This window comes from Telopea speciosissima, chromosome 3 (assembly GCF_018873765.1).
Source record: "Telopea speciosissima isolate NSW1024214 ecotype Mountain lineage chromosome 3, Tspe_v1, whole genome shotgun sequence".
Taxonomy (NCBI): domain Eukaryota; kingdom Viridiplantae; phylum Streptophyta; class Magnoliopsida; order Proteales; family Proteaceae; genus Telopea; species Telopea speciosissima.
This window is the reverse complement of record NC_057918.1, coordinates 71,129,902-71,150,850: the sequence shown is the minus strand read 5'-3', so window position 1 is coordinate 71,150,850 and position 20,949 is coordinate 71,129,902. Positions and strand designations below refer to the sequence as shown.

General features: G+C 38.5%; 1 protein-coding gene across 1 annotated transcript; it reads left to right on the top strand.

Moving 5' to 3' along the window:
• The first annotated feature begins 11,205 nt into the window (after positions 1-11,205).
• On the top strand, positions 11,206-16,478 carry LOC122654810 (TBC1 domain family member 13-like). The gene is made up of 9 exons (XM_043849068.1): positions 11,206-11,654; positions 11,735-11,827; positions 12,038-12,142; positions 12,740-12,892; positions 13,052-13,150; positions 13,234-13,362; positions 14,152-14,331; positions 15,252-15,368; positions 16,282-16,478. The coding sequence occupies exons 1-9, from the start codon at positions 11,382-11,384 to the stop codon at positions 16,438-16,440; spliced, it is 1,308 nt and encodes a 435-aa protein (XP_043705003.1). The 5' UTR covers positions 11,206-11,381; the 3' UTR covers positions 16,441-16,478.
• Positions 16,479-20,949: the final 4,471 nt, after the last annotated feature.

Here is a 20,949-nt window from a genome sequence, read left to right as displayed (position 1 = left end):
AGGCTGCGATCCCGGATAGAGAATCACTTCCCATAAATGAATTTGTTGCTCTACTGAAGTACGGGTGTCAATTCCAGGCCCGGCCCGCCAGGCCCGATCGAGCTCACCCGGTTAAAGCCCGGCCCGAATACTAAACTTGCCGGGCTTAACCCCGACACGTTTAGTAATCGGGCTGTCCCGGTGTGGGTTCCTAGCCCATCGGGCGTCCGATCGGACCGACCAATTCCAGGCCCGACCTAGACCGCCCTGTTATAGCCCGACCTAATCGACCCATTAACTTATAAACTTCCCCTTCCCTTCTCTTCGAATTTCCATTTTTTTGTTTGTTTCTTTGTTGGTCTTTGACATTTATTGGTTAGATACACTTAACGTAGGTGAGATGAGGCTTAGTTTTAGTTTTTAGATCTTACTTTGTTAGATATCAATTAGTAAGCCCACACCGTTTAGAGACCGTTTTGAGTTAAACGACTCATTAGCCCATTTTAGACCCGGTTTAGGCCCGTTTAGCCCGAATAAGGCTGCCCCGATTAAAGACCGAACACCGACCGACCGACCGACCGAAATGAAACAGTACCATGCCCGCCCAAGGCAAGCCCGAATGCCTAAACGGTCGGACACGGTGTAGCTTGTAAAATTGGTGAGGCCCGGCTTGGCCCGACCGAGCCCGATTGGTTGACACCCCTATACTGAAGGCAAAAGGGTACAACCATGGCTTCCACATATGTAATACCAAATCTACCCCCTATCAGATCAAGTGTCCACAATCTTATATGTACACAATCAGTGTATAAAATCGGGCCCTCTATAAAATACAATATAAGAGTCTTATCATTCTATTTATGGTAAGAGTGTCAGTTGGTATGGTTTTGGGAATTCGGTATAGTTTTGATTCAGTACAAGAGACAAAAGTAGTAAGCAAAACCATCCTGTACTGAGAACTCCAATTAATTTTCAATACCGAAACCATACCTAATCGGTTTGGTTTTTATTCCATTTTTAAATGGTATCTTATTCGGTTTGATACGGTTTTTATACGGTTTCATAAACCATATCTTATATATAATATATATATATATTTTTGGTAAGAATCTTATATATAATATATAAGATACATAATTTATAGTTACTATACATGTGTATATCCGGTTTGGTTTAGGAATAAGTAATTCGGTACAGCATGGTTAGTACCAAACGATTTTGTCTTACATACCAAAATCATACCACACCGAATTTCTTGATACCAAAACCATATTGATTCTTATTCGGTTCCATTTGGTACGATTTTAAACGGCAAATTTCGATTTCAATATTTGATTTCAGTTCCAAAATTGATACTCTTAATATATGGGGCTTAACGCAAGCATCTGTTACCATTGGTGGATTGAGTTACGAAGAAAAAGTTTTTTATTAATATTATTTTTTCAAACTAGTTGGACAGCTGACGTGAGGAAAAATCCAATGTGGTGGATCATATCTAAATTATGGATATCAATTAGACCTAGTGATAACTGCCTACTTACATTTTTACCTATCACCACCGTGTATGAATAATTTATATTAGTCTCAACAAAAAATAATAAGGGAAAAAATAACTCTAACCGATTGCGTGGATCTTGTGCCAACACAGGATCATGTGAATATACCAATCAACCGCAATTAAATAAAATATGTCATTTAGGTAGATCTCTTTGCACGTGCTCTGCCCTCGTGTTGGTGCAAGTATAACACGGCAATCTCTTACCAAAAAATGAATTATTTATATGGAAAAAAAAAACATCCCTATTTATAGGGGGAGCTCAAGGGCCATGCACACACTGGCATCTCGGGGGGGGGGGTCGAGATTTTTGCCTTTCATGGGGGGCGGTGGTCATTTTGCCCCCACTATGTCTGGACGTGGTCTGCCCCAACATTTTTCACTATTTATATTATGGAAAAAGGTTCTCTAAGCCGTTAGGATAAGGTAGACTGGCACCTCTGTATCTATCTCTCTCCTCCTCACCTAAAATGACTTGCTGCCCTCCAACGTATGATATCATTTTCTATGTGGTGCGCTTCCAATGCCATTTGCTCGGAGAAACTTCTCCCGTTATATTATACTAGTATTACCATGATCTTGCTGACAGATTATAATGTGAGAGTGACAAGGGAGTAGTTTAATAGTTCTAAGTTTAAGAACATCTCAGTCGGATTGACTTTATATCAATCCCATTATTGCAATTGTTTTATGACGAATGCTAACATTGAGCGGGTTACGAATTCTATGAAGTATCCCTCCTCACACATGGATAAAATGTTTAATTTTTTATTTTTCACATTTTTTTGAAGTTTACATGTAAGTTAGATAAGTGGTATAAAATGTTTAATTTTTTATTTTTCACATTTTTTTGAAGTTTACATGTAAGTTAGATAAGTGGTTTGTAGAATTCACAGTCTTATATGTTCATAGTGCTTTAATCTCTTTTGGATTATTTTCTATTTAAGTTTTAGAACTAGAAATTGGTATAAAATCGGTGGATTGATATTAGTATCAGTTGACACTAATATCGATATCTGACCGATATTGGATCTGCGATATGATACAAACAGAGGGTAAGATAGTCAAAATAATGTTGCTATTGATATCTATTAGGGGTGTTAATACCCAACCCGAACCGATAAAACAGGCCCGAATGAACCCGGACCACACCGGACCTATCTCTTATTGGTTCTGGTTCAGGTTCGGTTTGTGGATCCAGGGAGCATCGGTTAGGGCTAGCCCGACGGTGCATCGGTGGCCCGAACCGTTAGACCCGAACCCAAACCGAACCGACCCGATAAATGAGTAAATGAAAATCAGTAAATGCCTAATGCGTAATGCCCCATTGCCCCCTAAATGCCCTAATCACTTTCACTTTCACTCTCTCGTCTCAAGTTCTCAACTCTCACTCTCTCAGCGGCTCAACGGTGGCAGCGGCCTCACTCCTCAGTCCTTACTCCTTAGCCACTCAACGACACTTCAAGAGTTCATTGTTCAAGCAATCAAGCCTCAAGCCTGATTACCCAACCAATTGAATTCATAGGCCATAGGACATAGGATGGAAAGATGCATTGTATTTGAAATATTTTATGTAGTTAAAAGAGAAATAGAAGAAAAATAAACACTAATTGGACCTTACTAGTTATATAAAATTGGTACCGAACCGAATCCAAATCGATATCAACCCGTTATCATAAATCGAAACCGACACAAAACTAAACCGCATCGAAATCGAAACTGAACATTTCTTAATGGTTTGGTTTCGATTTCTATAAAAGTCACACCGAAACCGAAAAGCCTGAACCGAAACCAGACCGAACCGACCCGTTGATACCCCTAATATATGTGAAGGGAAAAGAAAATTTCTACGATGGCTGAGACTGACCGATATGTATTAGTATCAGAATTAGTTTCAAAACTGATCAATACTCAATCTGATACCATGAACTAAAGCTATCTTTGGTATCATTTATGATTTTTGTTTATGGTTTATTAGAAAAAATCATTAGTCAAAACTATTTTTAATAAAAAAAAATTTGAAAACCATTTGGTAACCATTACACATAATGAGGATGGAATGAGAAACCGTTTGGTAACTACCTAGGTGTAAATAATTTTTATAAATTTTTTTATGACACTACAACAAAAGGTTTTTTAGGCAATGATTTTGATGATGGTAGAAAAAATTTCTATCGCCAAATATCATTTTATCGTCGTCTATTTTCGACTACAATGCGCTTGGCGACAAATTATTCAATCGTCGCCCTTATTTTTATTGATGGAATACGATTTTGGTAGGAAAAAAAATGTCACTAAGAATGGATTTTCTTGTAGTGAAAAATTGACTTTAAGTATGAAAAATTGTGCATTTGATGGTGCACCTTTAAAGTTGATCCTCTCAGTCTCATGGCCATCGTTGGATTCTCAAGTAAGATGCACTGGGCAGTGCATCGCACTTGAGAGGATAAAAATTCTAAAGGATAGCATTAAACTTAACCTGTAATGAAGACATGGGTCCAGGGCCCATAGTAGTGGGTGAATGGATTCTCCCTTCATCCATCTCAATTTCTTCACAAAACCGTAGCACAGTATTATGTTACAAATTTTTTTTAATTAGCAAAATATAGGTTTGAACGATTCGTAACATGGTGATAGCACCGGCTTCGCTGGTTGGTTGCGACTGCAGTCAGCTTGCAACTTTCCTTTTTTATTAATCCATCAGATGCAGGTTCGAGGGTGGGTATTGGGATAGCGACAAGGTGGTGGTTTGGGATCGCATGGGCGGGGGTGTAGGTTAGGGACTGGGTGGTTGTTTGGGGCAGGGCTGCGGGACAGGATGGCCAGGGTGGAGGGGGTGGGGTGTGGAGGGTTAAACAAGGCCATAGGGATAGGTAGACGGGATTATGAGACAGGATGGTGGTGGTAGGGTTGTAGGAAGAAGAAGAAGAAGAAAATGCTTGCTTTTCTAACAACAAAGCAAATGACTATTTTATCCCTCTGTTTTGGAACTTATGAACATGTGCTCATTAAAGTTTCCACATAAATAACGATTTTTTACCGTAATACATAATTGAGTCTTAACCCTATTATAGATTTGGTAAAAAGATTGGTACACTGCCCTTGTACAGATTCCTTTATACCCTCCTCACATAATAAATAGTGAGGCCCACACTGACATTTCTTCTCCTGTTCTGACTATGTGGGCCTCATGGAAATGATCTAACCCCTTATTGCTCGTAGTGGGTAAATTCAATCTTACACTATCCGTATAGGGAACTCTCTCCCTATAGTTTTTGTATTATTTTGATTTATTTTAGGAGAATTATTTAAAAAATTATTTTGCACATAATCATATACGTACACAGCCATGCTTTGACTGTTAAATAGGGGAGAGGGGAGGGTGTGAAATATCATATTTGCCCCTTATTGGACGAAGGGATGATGCCTACAACCTTATATGTACATGGTCGTGCATAAAACTTGGGTCCTCAATTTTTTTAATAAGAGGGTAAAGGTTGGGCACTCCACCAGGGTGCCCAGTATTTGTCATCCTCTTTGCTCCTCTTTAGGAAAAGATCCTTTACCCTCTTGTGTCCAGTCTTGTGATTGGTGCATGCCGTTAGCTTACCGAAAGCTAGTGGCATGCCCAACCTTCTCCCTTAACAAAATCACTACTTTATAAAAATCAATAGATAACTGATCTTATGGTCTACCCACCATGTTCGGTTGCTACTCAATCTGAAAAGAATGACATCTCTAATGCCCTCAAAGAGCTTTTTAAATGTGAAGGACTTTTGGCTTCAAAAGTCAAGAGTGTTGTGGTTGCAGGGAGGAGATATGAACACAACTTTCTTTCACTCTAGCACTATTTAGAGAAGAAATCATAATCGTATTTTGAGATTATAGCTTCAATCTGGTCAATGGAATACGACAAAGAAGGAAGTGTATGATGAATTTTTTTCTCAATACAAAGAAATCTTCCAAGGGGTGAATGAAAATGCTCTTGATTTGGTCATGACTTACATTGAACCAAATGTTTCTTAGGCTGACAATAATATGTTATGTGCTCCACCGTTGGTTAAGGAGATCAAAGCGGCGTTCTTCAGCCGCAGACCCTTTAAAGCTCCATGTGCGAACGATTTTCCTCCCATCTTTTCCCAAAAACTTTGGGATTTAACAAGTGTAGACCTGTGTACTTTTATCTCTGTTTTTTTTTTTTTCCTCTTCAGGATATTACCACTCCATAACAATGATACCCTAATATTAATTCCTAAGGTTGGGTGTCTTTAGACCATTGATTATTACGGACTGATAAGCTTATGTAAAGTAGTGACCAATGTGGTTTCTAAAGTGTTGGCAGTGAGGCTTCATTCGGTGTTGCCCTAAGTGATCTCTCGGAGTCTCAATTGGCCTCTGTCCTAAGTGATCTCTCGGAGTCTTGCCATTATATTGAATACAAGAAAAAAAGAGAAGAAGCGGTTTGCAACAATCAAACTTGACATGAGAGGGGTTATGACCGCATTGAATGGTCCTTTATTAGACGACTCCTTCCTCAATTGGGTTCAGTGATAAATTTGTCTCACTTATTATGGGGTCGGTAACATCTATTAAATACTCCATACTTGTCAGTGGTGGGATTTGTTGCACTATCAAACCCTTGAGAGGATTGTTTGGCTTGGGAGTACTAAAGAATAAAGTATATTCAGTTAAGTCAACTTATGTAATGTTAAATAACCTCAAGAAAAAAAATGGTAGAACAATCTTTCTCTTCCAAAGTTAGCTCTTGGGCTGCTACTGTAGACGCTGAATTTTTGTCAGCCCCCCCCCCATGATGACAACAACAAGACATGGACAAACATCAGTATCTCTAATCTTGCACCTGCACTTAAGCCATATCACCCCCACATCCCTAAAAATGATTTATAACACCATTTTTACTAAATGCTGAAGGAGCTTTCTCAACCACGGCGGTCCCCCCACAAATTTTTTTTATAAAGTGTCAAAAGGGAACAAGAACCCAAAAAAAAAAGAGGCAAAAAGGACCTAAAAACACAAAAAAAAAACCAAAAATACCCGTCTATTTTTGGACTTGGCGCTCGGAGCAATCTGCGGCTCTGAACATATGGCATTACAGGGGTATTTTTCTCTACGGTCCCCATGACGCTACAATCCCCTTTCCGCAATGCTGCCAAATCCTAGGGCCCCCTATTAATAGAGGGACCCCCACCTTAAAAACACCTGCAAACCTTTTCGGGAATCGTATCCCAACCATTTTTTGGCATTTTGAGTGTCATAGAGGTCTATTTTAGCCCGTTTCAGAGTTTCGCCCAACTTTCGCCTCGAAACCCGCACTCCCATTACTTTATTTGCAGCCCAAGCAAACAAAATCCTTTCTTTTTACCCATTTTCATCCCGATTTGCCAATTTTTTCATCAAACCCCTTCAAGTAGCCTCCATTGGTCCCATGTGATGTCGTTACTCTATCTGAAGTTCAAGTAATAGGCTCCTGAAACCACCCGTGACGTCGTTATTTTGCCCAAAGTCCGAGTAGCAAAAGTCTGCTTTACAGTCGTTACTCTGCCTAAAGGCCAAGTAACCCAAACCCATCTTACATAGCTGTTACTCTGTCCGATAAGAGAGAGATAAGTCGTTCGTCCGTCTCCACCTGAGCTCGGAGACACTTTTCGCATCTTTTTGTATTTCTACTTATTTTGTTGGTTTTACGCAAATATACATCTCCACTTTTCCCCTTACTTTTGGCACAAAGTAGACCATTAAAGTAATTTGTTTTAGTGTACATAGTATTTTCTTTAATTTACAAAAATAACATGTTTACTTTTCTTTCTCATAATTAATGTATTTCAAGTTACCCTTGCATGTTGGTATAGGACATATCATTATGGGAGAATTTTTTAAATCAAACATATAGTAGAAAGACCAGTTTAACCGCTCGACATGGGGTGCGAATATATTTCCACTCTCGTAACCTGACCACTTACGCCCACTCTCTAACTAGACCATACGGAATCATGTAGCCCTTTCCACTCACTCTGAATGGAGCTACCACCATTGGGTCCTAGGCCCGAATCCTAGGTGACAACTCCTTCTATTTTAATATGTAGCATGATCCCAAACCCCCATTTTAATAATGAATCTTAACAACAATTCACCCCTGTCGCCAAAGGGACCCCGAATCAAACGGATCCCGCCCACAAGGTGGAGAAACCCACATCTGGAGGTCACGGAACCCATAGCTACTCCCTTATCTATTTGACAGGAGATCTGAAAATGACCTACGCTACCTAAAGTGAAAACCTTTCTCTAGCGTGTTTGCTCGAAAGGGGTAACCTCAGAGGAAGCTCTCCAACATTGTCGTTTTCGTGTTAATCCCTGCTGTGTAAGGTGCAATGTTGAATTGGAAACTATGGAACACATTCTATTTTATTGCCCTTTGTGCAGGCCACTTGGTTTGGATCAGCCATATCATTGTGAATCTCACAGCGAAACAATCTCAAACTGGCTGATTTTATCGAAGAATGGAGTAAAGTTCAGCACCGGTCAAAGAGAGATTGTAGGATTTTCTTGTGCCTTTGCAGTTTCATTCTTTGGACCTTATGGAGGGCTCAGAATGATAAAAATTTTGGGCATCGAAAGTGGTTGCCGCAAGAAGTCATAAATAAGGCCTAAGTTGCTCTCTCCCAATATTTGGATGCCCAGGTCATTGAGCAACACCCCTGTGTTCATTCTTCCCCTTCAACTCCAAAGGACTGGTCTCCCCTAAGCCATCCCTTCCTAAAGCTAAACTGTGATGCATCTATGGCTACGAATAAGGAAAAGAGTGGTTTGGGTTTCGCAATCCGTGATCACCAAGGTGCTATTACCTTTGCAAAGTTTGTGATCATTTCGTTTGACAATGTATTAACAGGCGAAGCCTTAGCCATCCGAGCACGTCTTCTTGAAGTTGTTGGCCTTTGCATCGATGATCTTCTGGTTGAATCTAATTGCAAAAGGGTTATCCAACTTATCCTCAGGCCTTCAAGTCCGCGCCCTATTGAAAATCAGGCTATCTTCAATGATATTTTGTACCTAGCTTCTTGTCTTAGAGTTTGCTCATTTTCACATATTTCTAAAGATGCTAATGTTCTAGCAGATACTCTAGCTAGGAAGACCCTATCCATCATGTGTACAACAACTTAGCCATTATCCACTCCATGGTTTGTAGGAGGTTGTAGCTCAACCTACATTTGTTACACACGTGCTAATGAATAGATATCTTTAAACAAACAAAAAACAGATCCACCACACATTTTTTTATAGTTAATTCCACTCAAGATTCCAAATACCAGTTTCAAGTTTCGACTAGAATTTTGACTTTGGTTGAAAAAACAAAATATACCTCCGCAATGGCCAAAATAACACCAAAATGGTTTTTGATGTAACAAAAAAAGGTCCAAACATACTATCAAAATGGCCGAAAATGACACCGAAATATGGTCTTTCACTGAAAAACAAAACATTGAAGATCCCTCAATTCTCATGTCATTTTGTTTCAACAAGTGTTGAAAACCGAAATATTTTGTCGAAATTTCTACATTTCGATTGAAAATTTTAACTGTGGAGTCCACTGTTGTCTTTGCCAGTTAGATGTCAAAGATATCATTTCAATGGTGTGTTTTTATCTCAATATAGTTATGGATTACCAGCATTTTAATCCCCTTGGTATATAACAATGAGAGAAATTTTGGGGCAACTTTCTCATATTCAAACTAAAAGAGAGAGAACAATTTTGGGGCAACTTTCTCATATTCAAACTAAAAGAGAGAGAACAATTTTGGGGCAACTTTCTTATATACAAACTGGAACATTGCTCACTTTACCTAGCAAGTATTAATCAAAATTTGGTATCTTTTCAACCTTAGATTCCTGTCAACCCATGAAACATTTAGGGAGATTTCCTAATCTTACAGGTAACCCATAGGCAGGCCTCGTTGGGTAAGGTGGGACAGATCATGGCTTAATAGTTTATTACATGCCAAACACCAGCTTAACCCACTTAGGGATCCTTACAAACCCTATTAACCAATATGGGCAGGCAATGAGGTGGATCAAACTAGGACCCACCATGGTCCACCACTTCGTCCCTTTTTGACTTGTGAGGTAAAGTTAGGCCCATCAGGTTTATTTGCCATTAAATTATTGTGCTGAGTTAGTTGTTCTAATCTTTCCAACGACAACAAACCAAGGACAATAGATGTCAACAAGAAGAAAATCCAGTAATAAGGCCCACCCAAAGCCCAATAAGAATCACTTTCCATCACATACATGGCCCATATTATCTTCCAACCAGTTCTAACACATTACTATATTAATACTCTATGGGCTTTCAAACAACACTCGGCGGGCCCCCATATAATTCTCCCCATATCCAGCCATTATTATTATTCAAGCATGCTTCTTGCCATTCCATTGCACCCAATCAGATAAACATGGAGAAAGCCCAAATCAAACCATCTGGTTGGACCGGTTGGCCTTAGCAGCTAATATTTATGCATCAAACTCAGACCTGTTAATCCCACCCATGATTTTAGGTATTGGTATCAGATCAGCCGATTCGTATCACTTTTGTTCGTCACCGTTACTAATACCTGACTAGTACCATACTGGTGGTATCAAAACAAAAGAGGGTAAAATGACCAAAAACACCTAAGTATTGGTCTTTTAAAGAGCAAAACAGTCCAATCCAAACTGATACGACTGCCGCTTTGCGATGGTTTGAGATTGTGACAAAAAATTGTTTTTAACAATATGAGAGATGGATGGACCATTTCATTAGGCTTGTAAACGGATCGGATTCAGCTCGGATATGGATCAGATGTGATTGGATCTAGATATTCCCTGGCTGAATACAGATACCTCTAAACGGATTTGGATGCGGATCGAATTTGGATTCTCAATCATCCGTTTACATCTCTACCTTGTGTAACCTGGACCGTCCTCCCCCTAGCGGATACAATTCACTCTCAATCTAATTTCTTAGATCATGATTCTCTTTTCCTCATATTCTAGAACCTGTTGAATCTTCAAAAACCCTCAAGAACATTATTTACTTAATTTTATATTGTTAGGTATTCAGATTTTTTTTCCAAACGGATTTTAATCGGTGTATTTGGATGTAATTGTTTTTTCGGATATCTCTAAATGAATACAAATGTGGATCAAATTCGAATTTTCGGTTATCCATTTACAGCCCTACATTTCGGTCTACATCATGGTTTGAGGTATCTGTCTCAAATCAATGAATTTGTCTAGATCAGATCAGTATCTGCCGAGACCAATCCCAAAAGATAATAAAAACTGATTTTTATTAAAAATCAAGGGCTAATGCATCCAGTTCGACCCAATTCTGGGCTATTGAGACCGATCCCAAGATTACGAACCATGGTTTGCATCCGGTCTAATCCGGTTTAGATTTAGGGTGTAGGGACTTTCCTTTTCCATATTATTTAAATTTCATTTTTTTTGGGGTAATGATTTTCCACATTATTTAATTAGGCCTTGGGGAGTGGGGACTGTTTGCTTGATTGTCTAAATTATAACAAATTTTTTTTTTTTTTTTTTTTGGACTATCCTACACAAAATTGGATTAAGAAGAAAAACCGAATTACTCCCTCTTTCAATCTTTCTCGTACTTTCTGTGGCCCCGTTTGGCGTTTTTGCTGAAACGGAGAAGAAGTGGAAACATTTACACCTCAGAAACCCTAGAAGAGATTTGGAGAGAGAGAGAGAGAGAGTGAGTGTCAGAAGACTCAGAAATGTTCGAGGACCGGATAGAAGAGTGGTGAAGAACGAACCAATCCAATCGGCAATGGTAAAGAAGCGCGTACCAGAGTGGCTCAACAATTCTCTATGGTCTTCTAATCCTTCAATCGACGACGAGCGTCTCCTCCGATACGCTTCCAAACTTTCAATTCCCACGTCCGAACCTGCCACCGAACCACCGATTCCTGAGCGTCCTCCCAAACCCCAACAAGAACCAGAAGAAGCGCCGAAACCGGAGATCAAAGATTCCGAACGGGATGATGAACAAAGCACTATCTCACATGAGGACATCTCTCGCCAATCTCAGCTCTTAGCCGAGGTTGGATTCTTGTTTTTGGTGTTCATATTTGAATTTTGTAAGTTTGGGGTTTTATTCATTGCTTATGTGTTTTGATTCAGCTTTCGAGGAAGGTTATAAATTTGCGCGAGTTGAGGAGATTAGCATCGCATGGGATACCAGCTGGGGCTGGAATCCGCCATACAGTGTGGAAGGTATTAAATTTTTTTCTTCAAATTGTTTTATGGAATCGATCATACTTTTGAATTTAATCACCTTATTTTGAGTTCGATTGGGACTTGTGAATTTTGCCATAATGTCACGGGAAGCAGAATACGAAACCAATGTTTCTTCTTTTATTTGTTTGAAATTAAAATTGAGAGGATGGATGGAATATCACAGTAATTTATTTTAATGGTGGACAGATCCTACTAGGGTATTTGCCATGTGATCGCAGCTTGTGGGCGACTGAGCTGACTAAAAAACGCTCTCAGTACAAGCGTTTTAAAGAGGAACTTCTGGTGAATCCTGTAAGTAATTTTGAGCGTTGTACATAATGCGACCAGTTTGATCTCTTTTTTTTTAAGTATTTTGACCATTATTTCGTTTGCAATTAAGGTAACAATGTTTCACTCATTTAGTTTTAGTTTTTGGAAATGTCTTTTGAAGAAATATGATCGTTGAAATGATTTTAACATGACCAACCTAGTCGTGAATGAGGTCCTTTAAGTTGTTGGTTCACTTTTTGGATGAGCCAGAGCCCCGTAATCCAGTTAATTCAATGATCATGTCTCTCTATTATGTAAACATTTTCCCTCATTGAACAGAAATAATTTCACTGTGAGTATGACTTTTTGGATACAACCTATTATGGAGTTGCCCCATTAATTGAATCATCCTGATTTATGCCTTGGATGGCTACATGATTACCAAGTTCAATACTGAAATGGTGGAGTTAGCTCCAACTTTTCTTCCTGTCTTCTTGTTAATAACTGGCACAAGGAAAAGCTTAATGCATTTAGAAACCAAGTCTGAGCCCAAAATTTCTTCATTTGCATTTGTTGAGTCTTCTTGCTTTTTATCTTTATAGAGTTGTGGATTTTCTGAATGTTTCTGTGGCTAGTCAGTCAGAAATCACAAGGAAGCTGGACAAATCCGCTGGTCTTGAAAATGATGAGTCAAAATGTGAACGGAGAGGCTTGCTTCCAAGATCAGAAATTCCTCATGGAGAGCATCCATTGAGCCTTGGAACGACCAGTATTTGGAATCAATTCTTCCAGGTACTTTTTCTAGTGACCTTGGCTACTGTATTGGATGCCATTTGTTTAGCATTATCCAATCTTGACACAGAAACACTAGGAACAGTGGTCTTTTGGCATGTACCCAGTGTCTATTGTCCTTTTTTAGTAATTATCAGTGACAACAATTGTATTGTACAGGACACAGAAATCATAGAGCAAATTGACCGGGATGTGAAGCGGACGCATCCAGACATGCACTTTTTCTCAGGGGACTCTTCCATTGCGAGATCAAATCAGGTCAGCACTAATTATTTGGCACAAGATCAAGCATTGACATTATTCGTTTTTCCAAGTTAACAATGTTTTCTCATTTTTTTCAGGATGCCTTGAAAAATATATTGATAGTATTTGCAAAGTTGAATCCGGGTATTAGATATGTACAGGGGATGAATGAAGTTTTGGCACCTTTGTTCTATGTATTCAGGAATGACCCAGATGAAGAAATTGCGGTGAGGATGACATTCTATATTTATTTATTATGTTATACTTCTAAATAAAATGTTAAGATCATAGTACTTCATTTTGAGGTGTCTTTTATATTAAAAATAAACTATCCTCATGACATCATAATGTTTCTTTCAGTCTGAGACTCAATTTGTAGAAAGTGACTTACTTTTTTACTTTAATGAGAACATTTTCTTTAGATGGTCTAGCCTAGAAAAGTCTCTTGGTGGTCCCCTTAGTTCTACCACATGGCAGGATGATGTGGCAATTCCAACTGTTGGACTGAGAGGGCTAGGTCTGGACTGGTCATGTCTCAAATTTAGAACCAAATTAAATCATATTACCCCTATTGGAATGCACCCTCTGTGTACTCTATGTCTTGGTGTGTGCCCTCTTGGTAATCGTGGATGTTCAAAGCTTGATCTTGCCACTTCTTCTACTCAGTTTGGGCTGAAATTTGACATATGAGCATGGGTGGGATCTGCCTGTCCACAAGATCCGGGCCTCATCTTACATGCCATGGTAGATAGTTATGGACCAACCAGATAAGCTTCTGTAGGTTGGCTGACCAGGAAACATTCTCCCTTTTTGGATAAGTAGAACGAGACTTCTTTTTGCATTATTTACTAGCTTTTTTATGTTTCCAATGGATAAGGAACAGGGAGAAAATGCATGCCCAATGCAATTTCTTGAAGATTGGCTTTCGAAGGGGGTGGGAAAGAAGAATATCTGATTTTAGGCTATAATTTCCTATCTGGAGTCGCTAGATTTATAATTATATTATTTTTTTGCAGGCCTCTGCAGAAGCAGACACATTTTTTTGTTTTGTTGAGTTGTTAAGTGGATTCCGTGACAATTTTTGTCAGCAACTTGACAATAGTATTGTTGGTATCCGTTCCACGATTACAAGGTTATCAAAGCTTTTGAAGGAGCATGATGAAGAGCTTTGGCGTCATCTTGAGGTCACAACCAAAGTAAGATAGTTAAGATGCCGAATCTTCCTAGTAGAATTAAATTTCTAATATTTGTGACTTAATTTCTCTGTTTTTGTTTTATTTAATAATTTTTTGGCTTAAGACACCATTCAGCAGGCATTCTCTGCAAAGGATACTCTATCCCTACCAGATATAATTTTACTGACCAGAGTTTTCAATCTTCTTCATGGCTAAAATTAATAATGGGCCCAATTATCTAACATTGGGCTGGGGGAAGAGGGAGGTTCCAAGTGGCTAGAGTTATGCTAATTCGGGCAGCTTTTCATATGGCATATCATATTGTAGGTTCATTAGAAATTTGGTTCGGTCAGCCTTCATATGTTCCCCATGGTAGCATTGATGCTGATAGTGATCACCGAGCTCTGTTGAAGACGTTACTTTGGATTGGCTTCCACTTCTTGTGGCATACATGCCAGTGATGAGAGGCACCATTCCAGTTACCATAGTGAATTCTACCAAATCACATGATTTTAATATGAACTTTCCGTGAATAAACCCTAGAATCTTATAAAATGTGAATATTTTGCTTGTCATCCAGTTCTCTATGTTGGGAGATTAGAACTATTGTTGTTGGGTTCAGCCCTACTTATGTAAGATGGATTGCATTGGCAAACCATTTGATTAAATTTCCCTTTAGTGTTAGAGGATGGATTTGATGAGCTTCAGGAAACATATATGCTATATACTAAATCCATAGTCCATGGTGCTAAAAAAGACATGGTCAATACGTCTTTTGATTGATTCTTCTTGCTTAATTATTGGAACATTGGTTAGAATCGTCTGTGCCATTAAAGTTCTGACCTTGTTTAACTTGGTAGTTCATAAGCTTCAACATGTATTCCAGAAAACAAAAATCAATTATAAGCTGGCTTGACCTTGTTTGTCCGAATGCCTTGCAGGTCAATCCACAATTCTACGCATTTAGATGGATAACCCTACTGTTGACTCAAGAATTCAATTTCACAGAGATTCTTCATATTTGGGACACACTTTTAAGTGACCCTGAGGGTCCTCAGGTTGGTGGCCATTTTTCTTCCAGTCAGTTGGTTCTGCTTTGGCAGAAAGCCTTTTTTATAATTTTTTTTTGGGGGGGGGGGATACTACGGATAAAGTACAACAACAGAAAAAAGGTTGAAGCTAGATAACCTCAGAGAGAGGAGTACATGATGGGGAACAGACTGGCGTACAAAAATTGCCTAGTCATGCTAGCCTTGGTGAACCCATTTTCTAGGGAGTTAGCAAAGCATAGGCTTCCAGGTTGGTGTGACCAGGCAATCTTTATGCACATGGCACCAGACTCTTCAGAACATAACCTTCAAAAAAGCAAAAAGTTCCCTTTAGAGCATACCAATCCAGCTCTCCTGATGATGTGCATATGACACCAGGGACCAACATAGTGTGCTTTGAAAGCATCTAAACACCAACTGCAACTCACCTTCAATTATTGTGGTCACCCAGCCATTATTGAGGGCAAGACGTACATGCCTTTAGTAACAGGCTCAACTATGAGAAAAATAGCCTGGTGCCATAGAAACATAACTTCCCCGCCCTCCTCCCCTTTGTTTTTTTTGTTGTGTTTTTTGGCTAGTACGCCTCCAAGGAAAAGTTTGGTGGAAGGAACATAGGAGTCTGATCTTCCCTTACCTGGGGTCCTGGACGGCATACATGCATGTATGAGATGGATGATGCTACAAATGATGAGCCTAACATAGTACATAAATAATAGAACTAATTGAAAATAAATGGAGCTGAAACTTAAACACCTAAGTAATGTTACTGATACAAATTGGAGGGACACTGACCCGTACATGCACCACAGTATGAAGAAGTTCAATTAACAAATGCCCCTAGTTTACAGATTTAATATTTTCCAGCATTGAAGACTTATAGCATTTGAGAACGAAAAACTATACTCTCTTGCACCTGCAGGAAACCCTGCTCAGAATATGCTGTGCCATGCTGATTCTTGTCCGGAGGCGTTTACTTGCGGGTGATTTCACTTCAAATCTCAAGCTTCTTCAGCACTACCCATCAACGAATATCAGTCACCTACTCTATGTTGCTGACAAGTTGCGTGCTGTCGTATAATCTCTTTGACCATTATTGGTTTTTTTTTGTTTTTTTTTTTAAATCTTAATTCATACCCCCTCCCTCCCCCCTTTTTTTATATTCTAAATTTGTTCTGTAAAATCACTAGCTGTTGATGGGTTTAAATTAACCACTAAAGTTGAGAGAGAATGGTTTGCCTTGCCATAGTATTTTCATGGTTCTTTCTTTTCTGAATGTCACAAAGTAGCAATTTGGTTGGTATCTTGATGAGGTTGCTCCTGGACTTGTCATTGATTAAAAACCATTGGGCAACTCACCAAAATCGTTGCGGCAGCAACAGTTTTAAGGATCGGGTTTCTCTCCACAGCATGTTGTACCATGCTCAAATGTGTGCGTATCTATCCTCGCCATCCGAACATCATCTTAGCCATGTGTTGAGCTGTGGGGGTGCATCAGACATCTTCCAGGGCACTCCACTGTTACTGTTTGTAGAATCTTTTGTTTAAAATACCACAAAGGGTGTTGGATTGTAGGGTCTACGGCTTATCATGGGTGGGGTGAATCAGGTCTCGAAGGAAGGAAGGAAGGAAGGAGAGAGTACGTTTCAAGTTTTTGTTGGAGACCCGTGGTCAAGAAGAGTCTTCTGCAAATGCTGACTGCTCGAAGACAACTTGTCCTTCCACTTCCTGCTCCATTCGATCTACGAATACTAATCCATTTCTTCTCAAATAGACGAGACTGCTCTCCTGCAAGAGAGAGGGTACTGGGTGATGACAGAGGTCTCTTGGTTTTTTTTTTGACAAGGGACAGAGGTCTCCACCTCATCACAGATTATAATTTCAGAAGGAAGAACGGCAGGGGTGCAAGTTATTGTTTCTGTTTGTGATCAACGTTCCCCGTCTATCACGATGCGCAAATCTCTTGTTCTCACTTCTCCCTCCAACGGCAATCGAACTTGCCTTGCTCTATACACTTTTTACTTTATAGCATGGTTTTGTAAAAGAGTAGTGGCATGGGATCTTGCCATCTTGGTGTTGGGACGAGAGCAAGGTTCCAGGAACCAGTCTCGGATCGGCGGAATCGCCCGGATTGATCGGTATCAGCCAAAGGTAATCCCGATTTTGGGCGATTTGTGTCAGATCAGATTGGTACGACCAAGAGTAAAAATGTCAAAAAAAAAAAAAAAGATTTTTTAAAAAGAAAACAAAGGCAAATCTGTTTGACCAGTCTCGATTTTGGGCGATCCGGATCAATATCGGCCAAGACAAATCCCTAGAACTAAAATTGTAGTCGAGTAAGCAAACATGAGAAAAAAGCGAAAACACTCACATGTAAATACAAGGAACTTATCGCATGAATGACTAGAACTAGAGAATTTTTCTATCAACTAGAAAATATTAAATCTCTTGGCCATGCCTAATCTTCTAAGGGTTTTTCGTATCTTGTGACTACCACGCAATTACAATTTACCCATGTAGATGTAGTGGATCTATATGCGACCTCATAAAACATATACAAGCTCACTAATAATTGTGCGAGCCTTGTAGAATATAAGGCACAATTTGAATAAGTCTCCACCTAGGCTTGGATTCTGCAAGCTACCCTAAGAAAAAACAATGTTGATGTAGATTTTGCAAAACCCCCTATTATCTTTGCCTAACCGCCACACCCAAACCACATGTCACACACCCTCGTCCAATGCCCCTCATAGCTCACTGCCACATGATGTGATGTGACTTTTACCTCTTACTGTGCAACTTGATTATTCTCATGAAATCTAAAGCGAAAGAGACCTGTTTCTCGCTAGATCTGCATTTGTTCATAGCGTGAACTTTTTGTAGTCTTCATCGTCCACTTGTACCTCTTACCTGAGTTCTAAAAGTATTTCCAACTATTTCAGCACTCCCTCTAAGTCTATACATTTCTTAACTATATATCCCTACATCACAACTATGGCTCTTCTAGAAATTTTGAGAATTGTACCTTCAAATGAGCATCTATAACCTTTCGAATCTAGTGTTTCCAGTTGAACCAGATTTTACTTTAGATTTGACACGTGTCTAACCTTAGTCAAACATTGCACAATGGATCTACATATTCTCAATCTCGACAATCTTGCTTTTAGCATTATTTACCATTTGAATATAGTATTCAATTTGACGCTTTTGTACCTCAAGAAATAGTGAGATAGACATCTCCATCACCCTAAAACCCTTCAAAGGTAGTAACTTTGAATGATTTATCTTCATTCTCCTTTTTATCCTTCTCTTATTTTTCATCTAACTTATGCTTTGGACAATTTCTCTTTTTATGACCCCCTCGTGCTAATAATAAGTTATTTTTGACTTTTCAACTTAGAACGACTCTTATTCTTATCAAACTCCTTCTTTCTCTCATTTGACATGCCTTTTTTCTCATGCAACACCTATTGTAACCAAAGCATATCCTCTTTTGACATCCCCTTAACACTACTTCTTCATCATGCCTCATTCATTAGTAAAGTAGTAATAACTTTGTTAAGTTTAAGAGTATCATTACTAATACAAAAGTATAGTCACAGTGTGATCAAATGAAGAAAGTAACGAAACAAACAAGAGAAGTAACTTATCCCCCTCCTCGATCTTAATATTTAAAGCATAAAATTCCATCAATATCTTGTTGAATTCATCGAAATGAACCTCAAAGTTTGCTCCCAGTAACAATTGAAGACTATACAATTGTTTTATAAAAAAAATACTCGGTTTGTCATTAACCCGAACTTGTATATGTTCTCTAGCTTAGCCCAGATTTCCTCTAAATCTACCAACGTGATTGCCTCACGAAGAGTGTTATTCTACAGATACAACTAGGTTGTGTTATTCACTAGATCCCTCAACTCTAGCCACTCATCTTCAGTCATTTGTTCAGGCTCGTCTAATTTCTTCTTGAAAGCCTTGATCATTCCGCGTGAAAATATCCTTCGTCGTTGTTGCCATAATATGAAGTCATTATGGCTATTGACAGATTCTATGGAGAGGCTTAAACCCTTAGCTACGATTCGATTTACTCGATCTTTGCCCTCCTTGCCTGTCATCAACCTCAATGAATTTGATTAGACCTGATCACTGTTGATCTTGCTTGAACTTATGCAATCTACACCAATGAAGCTGAATGTATCCAGTTTGCACTATTCATGGATTGCAACATCTAGAAAACCTTCGAATAAATATTTTATAAAAACCCCTGAAATTTTTGTTATTTGCAAAATAGTCTCCCAAGCTCCACTCCTTTTCTTTTCGACACTATGGGTCTCACCCACCTTTCTCTCCTAGGCCTAGGGTGAGTAAACAAAAAAAATAGTAGGATACTTTTCCTCACATGAGATTTTGAGAAGAGGTTCAACACCCTTTTTTCTTTCTCCTAGGACTACTTGAAGCTTCTTTTTTCTCTCTCTCTCTTAGGGCTACACAAAGCTTTCCTTTCACTTGTTTTCTCTTCTCCCATGTGAAGCTTCCCTTTTCTTCTATTTTGCATAAATTTCCCTCTTTTTTCTATAGGATTGTTACGCAATGTTAGTTCCCTGGATCTCAGCGCACCATCTGTGAAGATTTATCAAAGCTTACTTTGATACCACTGTTGAGATGAGAGTGTACACATGAGAAAAAGAAACGTATAAAAATACATACAAAATATAAAGAATTTATCGTGGCTGGATACAAATGCCTACATCCATTTGAGAGAATTGAGAATTCTCTATTAATCAAAAAATACTATAGCTCTCTCCACCTCACCGTCTAATCTTCTATAGATTTTCCCCAAAAAGACAATAAATAGACACCCTAGAAATAAGTTCCACACAATTATAATTTTACTCTGATATATAAAGAACCCAGAACTGACCTAATAAAATTATACAAACCCAACAATAATTATATGGGCCATGCATAATATAAGACACAACATCAACACCAAGGTCCTTTATATTGTAGACCACTAAGTGCAAAAGCTTCTTTGTTTTACGAATAAGTAACTTTTTTTTTTCTAGTTTCCCCTTTCATTGCTTTATTGTCTTCAGATTTGTTTGTTTCTCAGTAAAAATATATGCAAATGACTTCAAATAAATTTTAAAATTTAATATTAATTTTTTATTAAAAGATATATTTTTGAATGCTTTCACTTTAAATAAAAAGTGCCCTTAAGTGAAGTAAAAAAACAAAAAAAAAGTCTTCTGCCAAAATTAAAAGAGAAAACTCATGGCCTTGTAAAAACATGTTTTCCTCTTTATCATAAACAGTGAACAATATACTAAGGAAAATCATATCGTGCGATAATTTCCTTGAAATTTGTTTTTTAAATTATCATTTGTCTAACTCTATCTAAGATGTTTGTGCCACAACAAATTTACAATAATAGAACTCAAATTCCATGGTCTTAAAGTCGGTTAACCTTTTGGGATTGGTGTGTGATTTGTGTGATTACACTTTCATCAAAAAAAAATAAAAATAATAGAACCCATAAACAAATTGTTAATCTCCAATACAAAAATCAAATTATATTTATAAGAGAAAA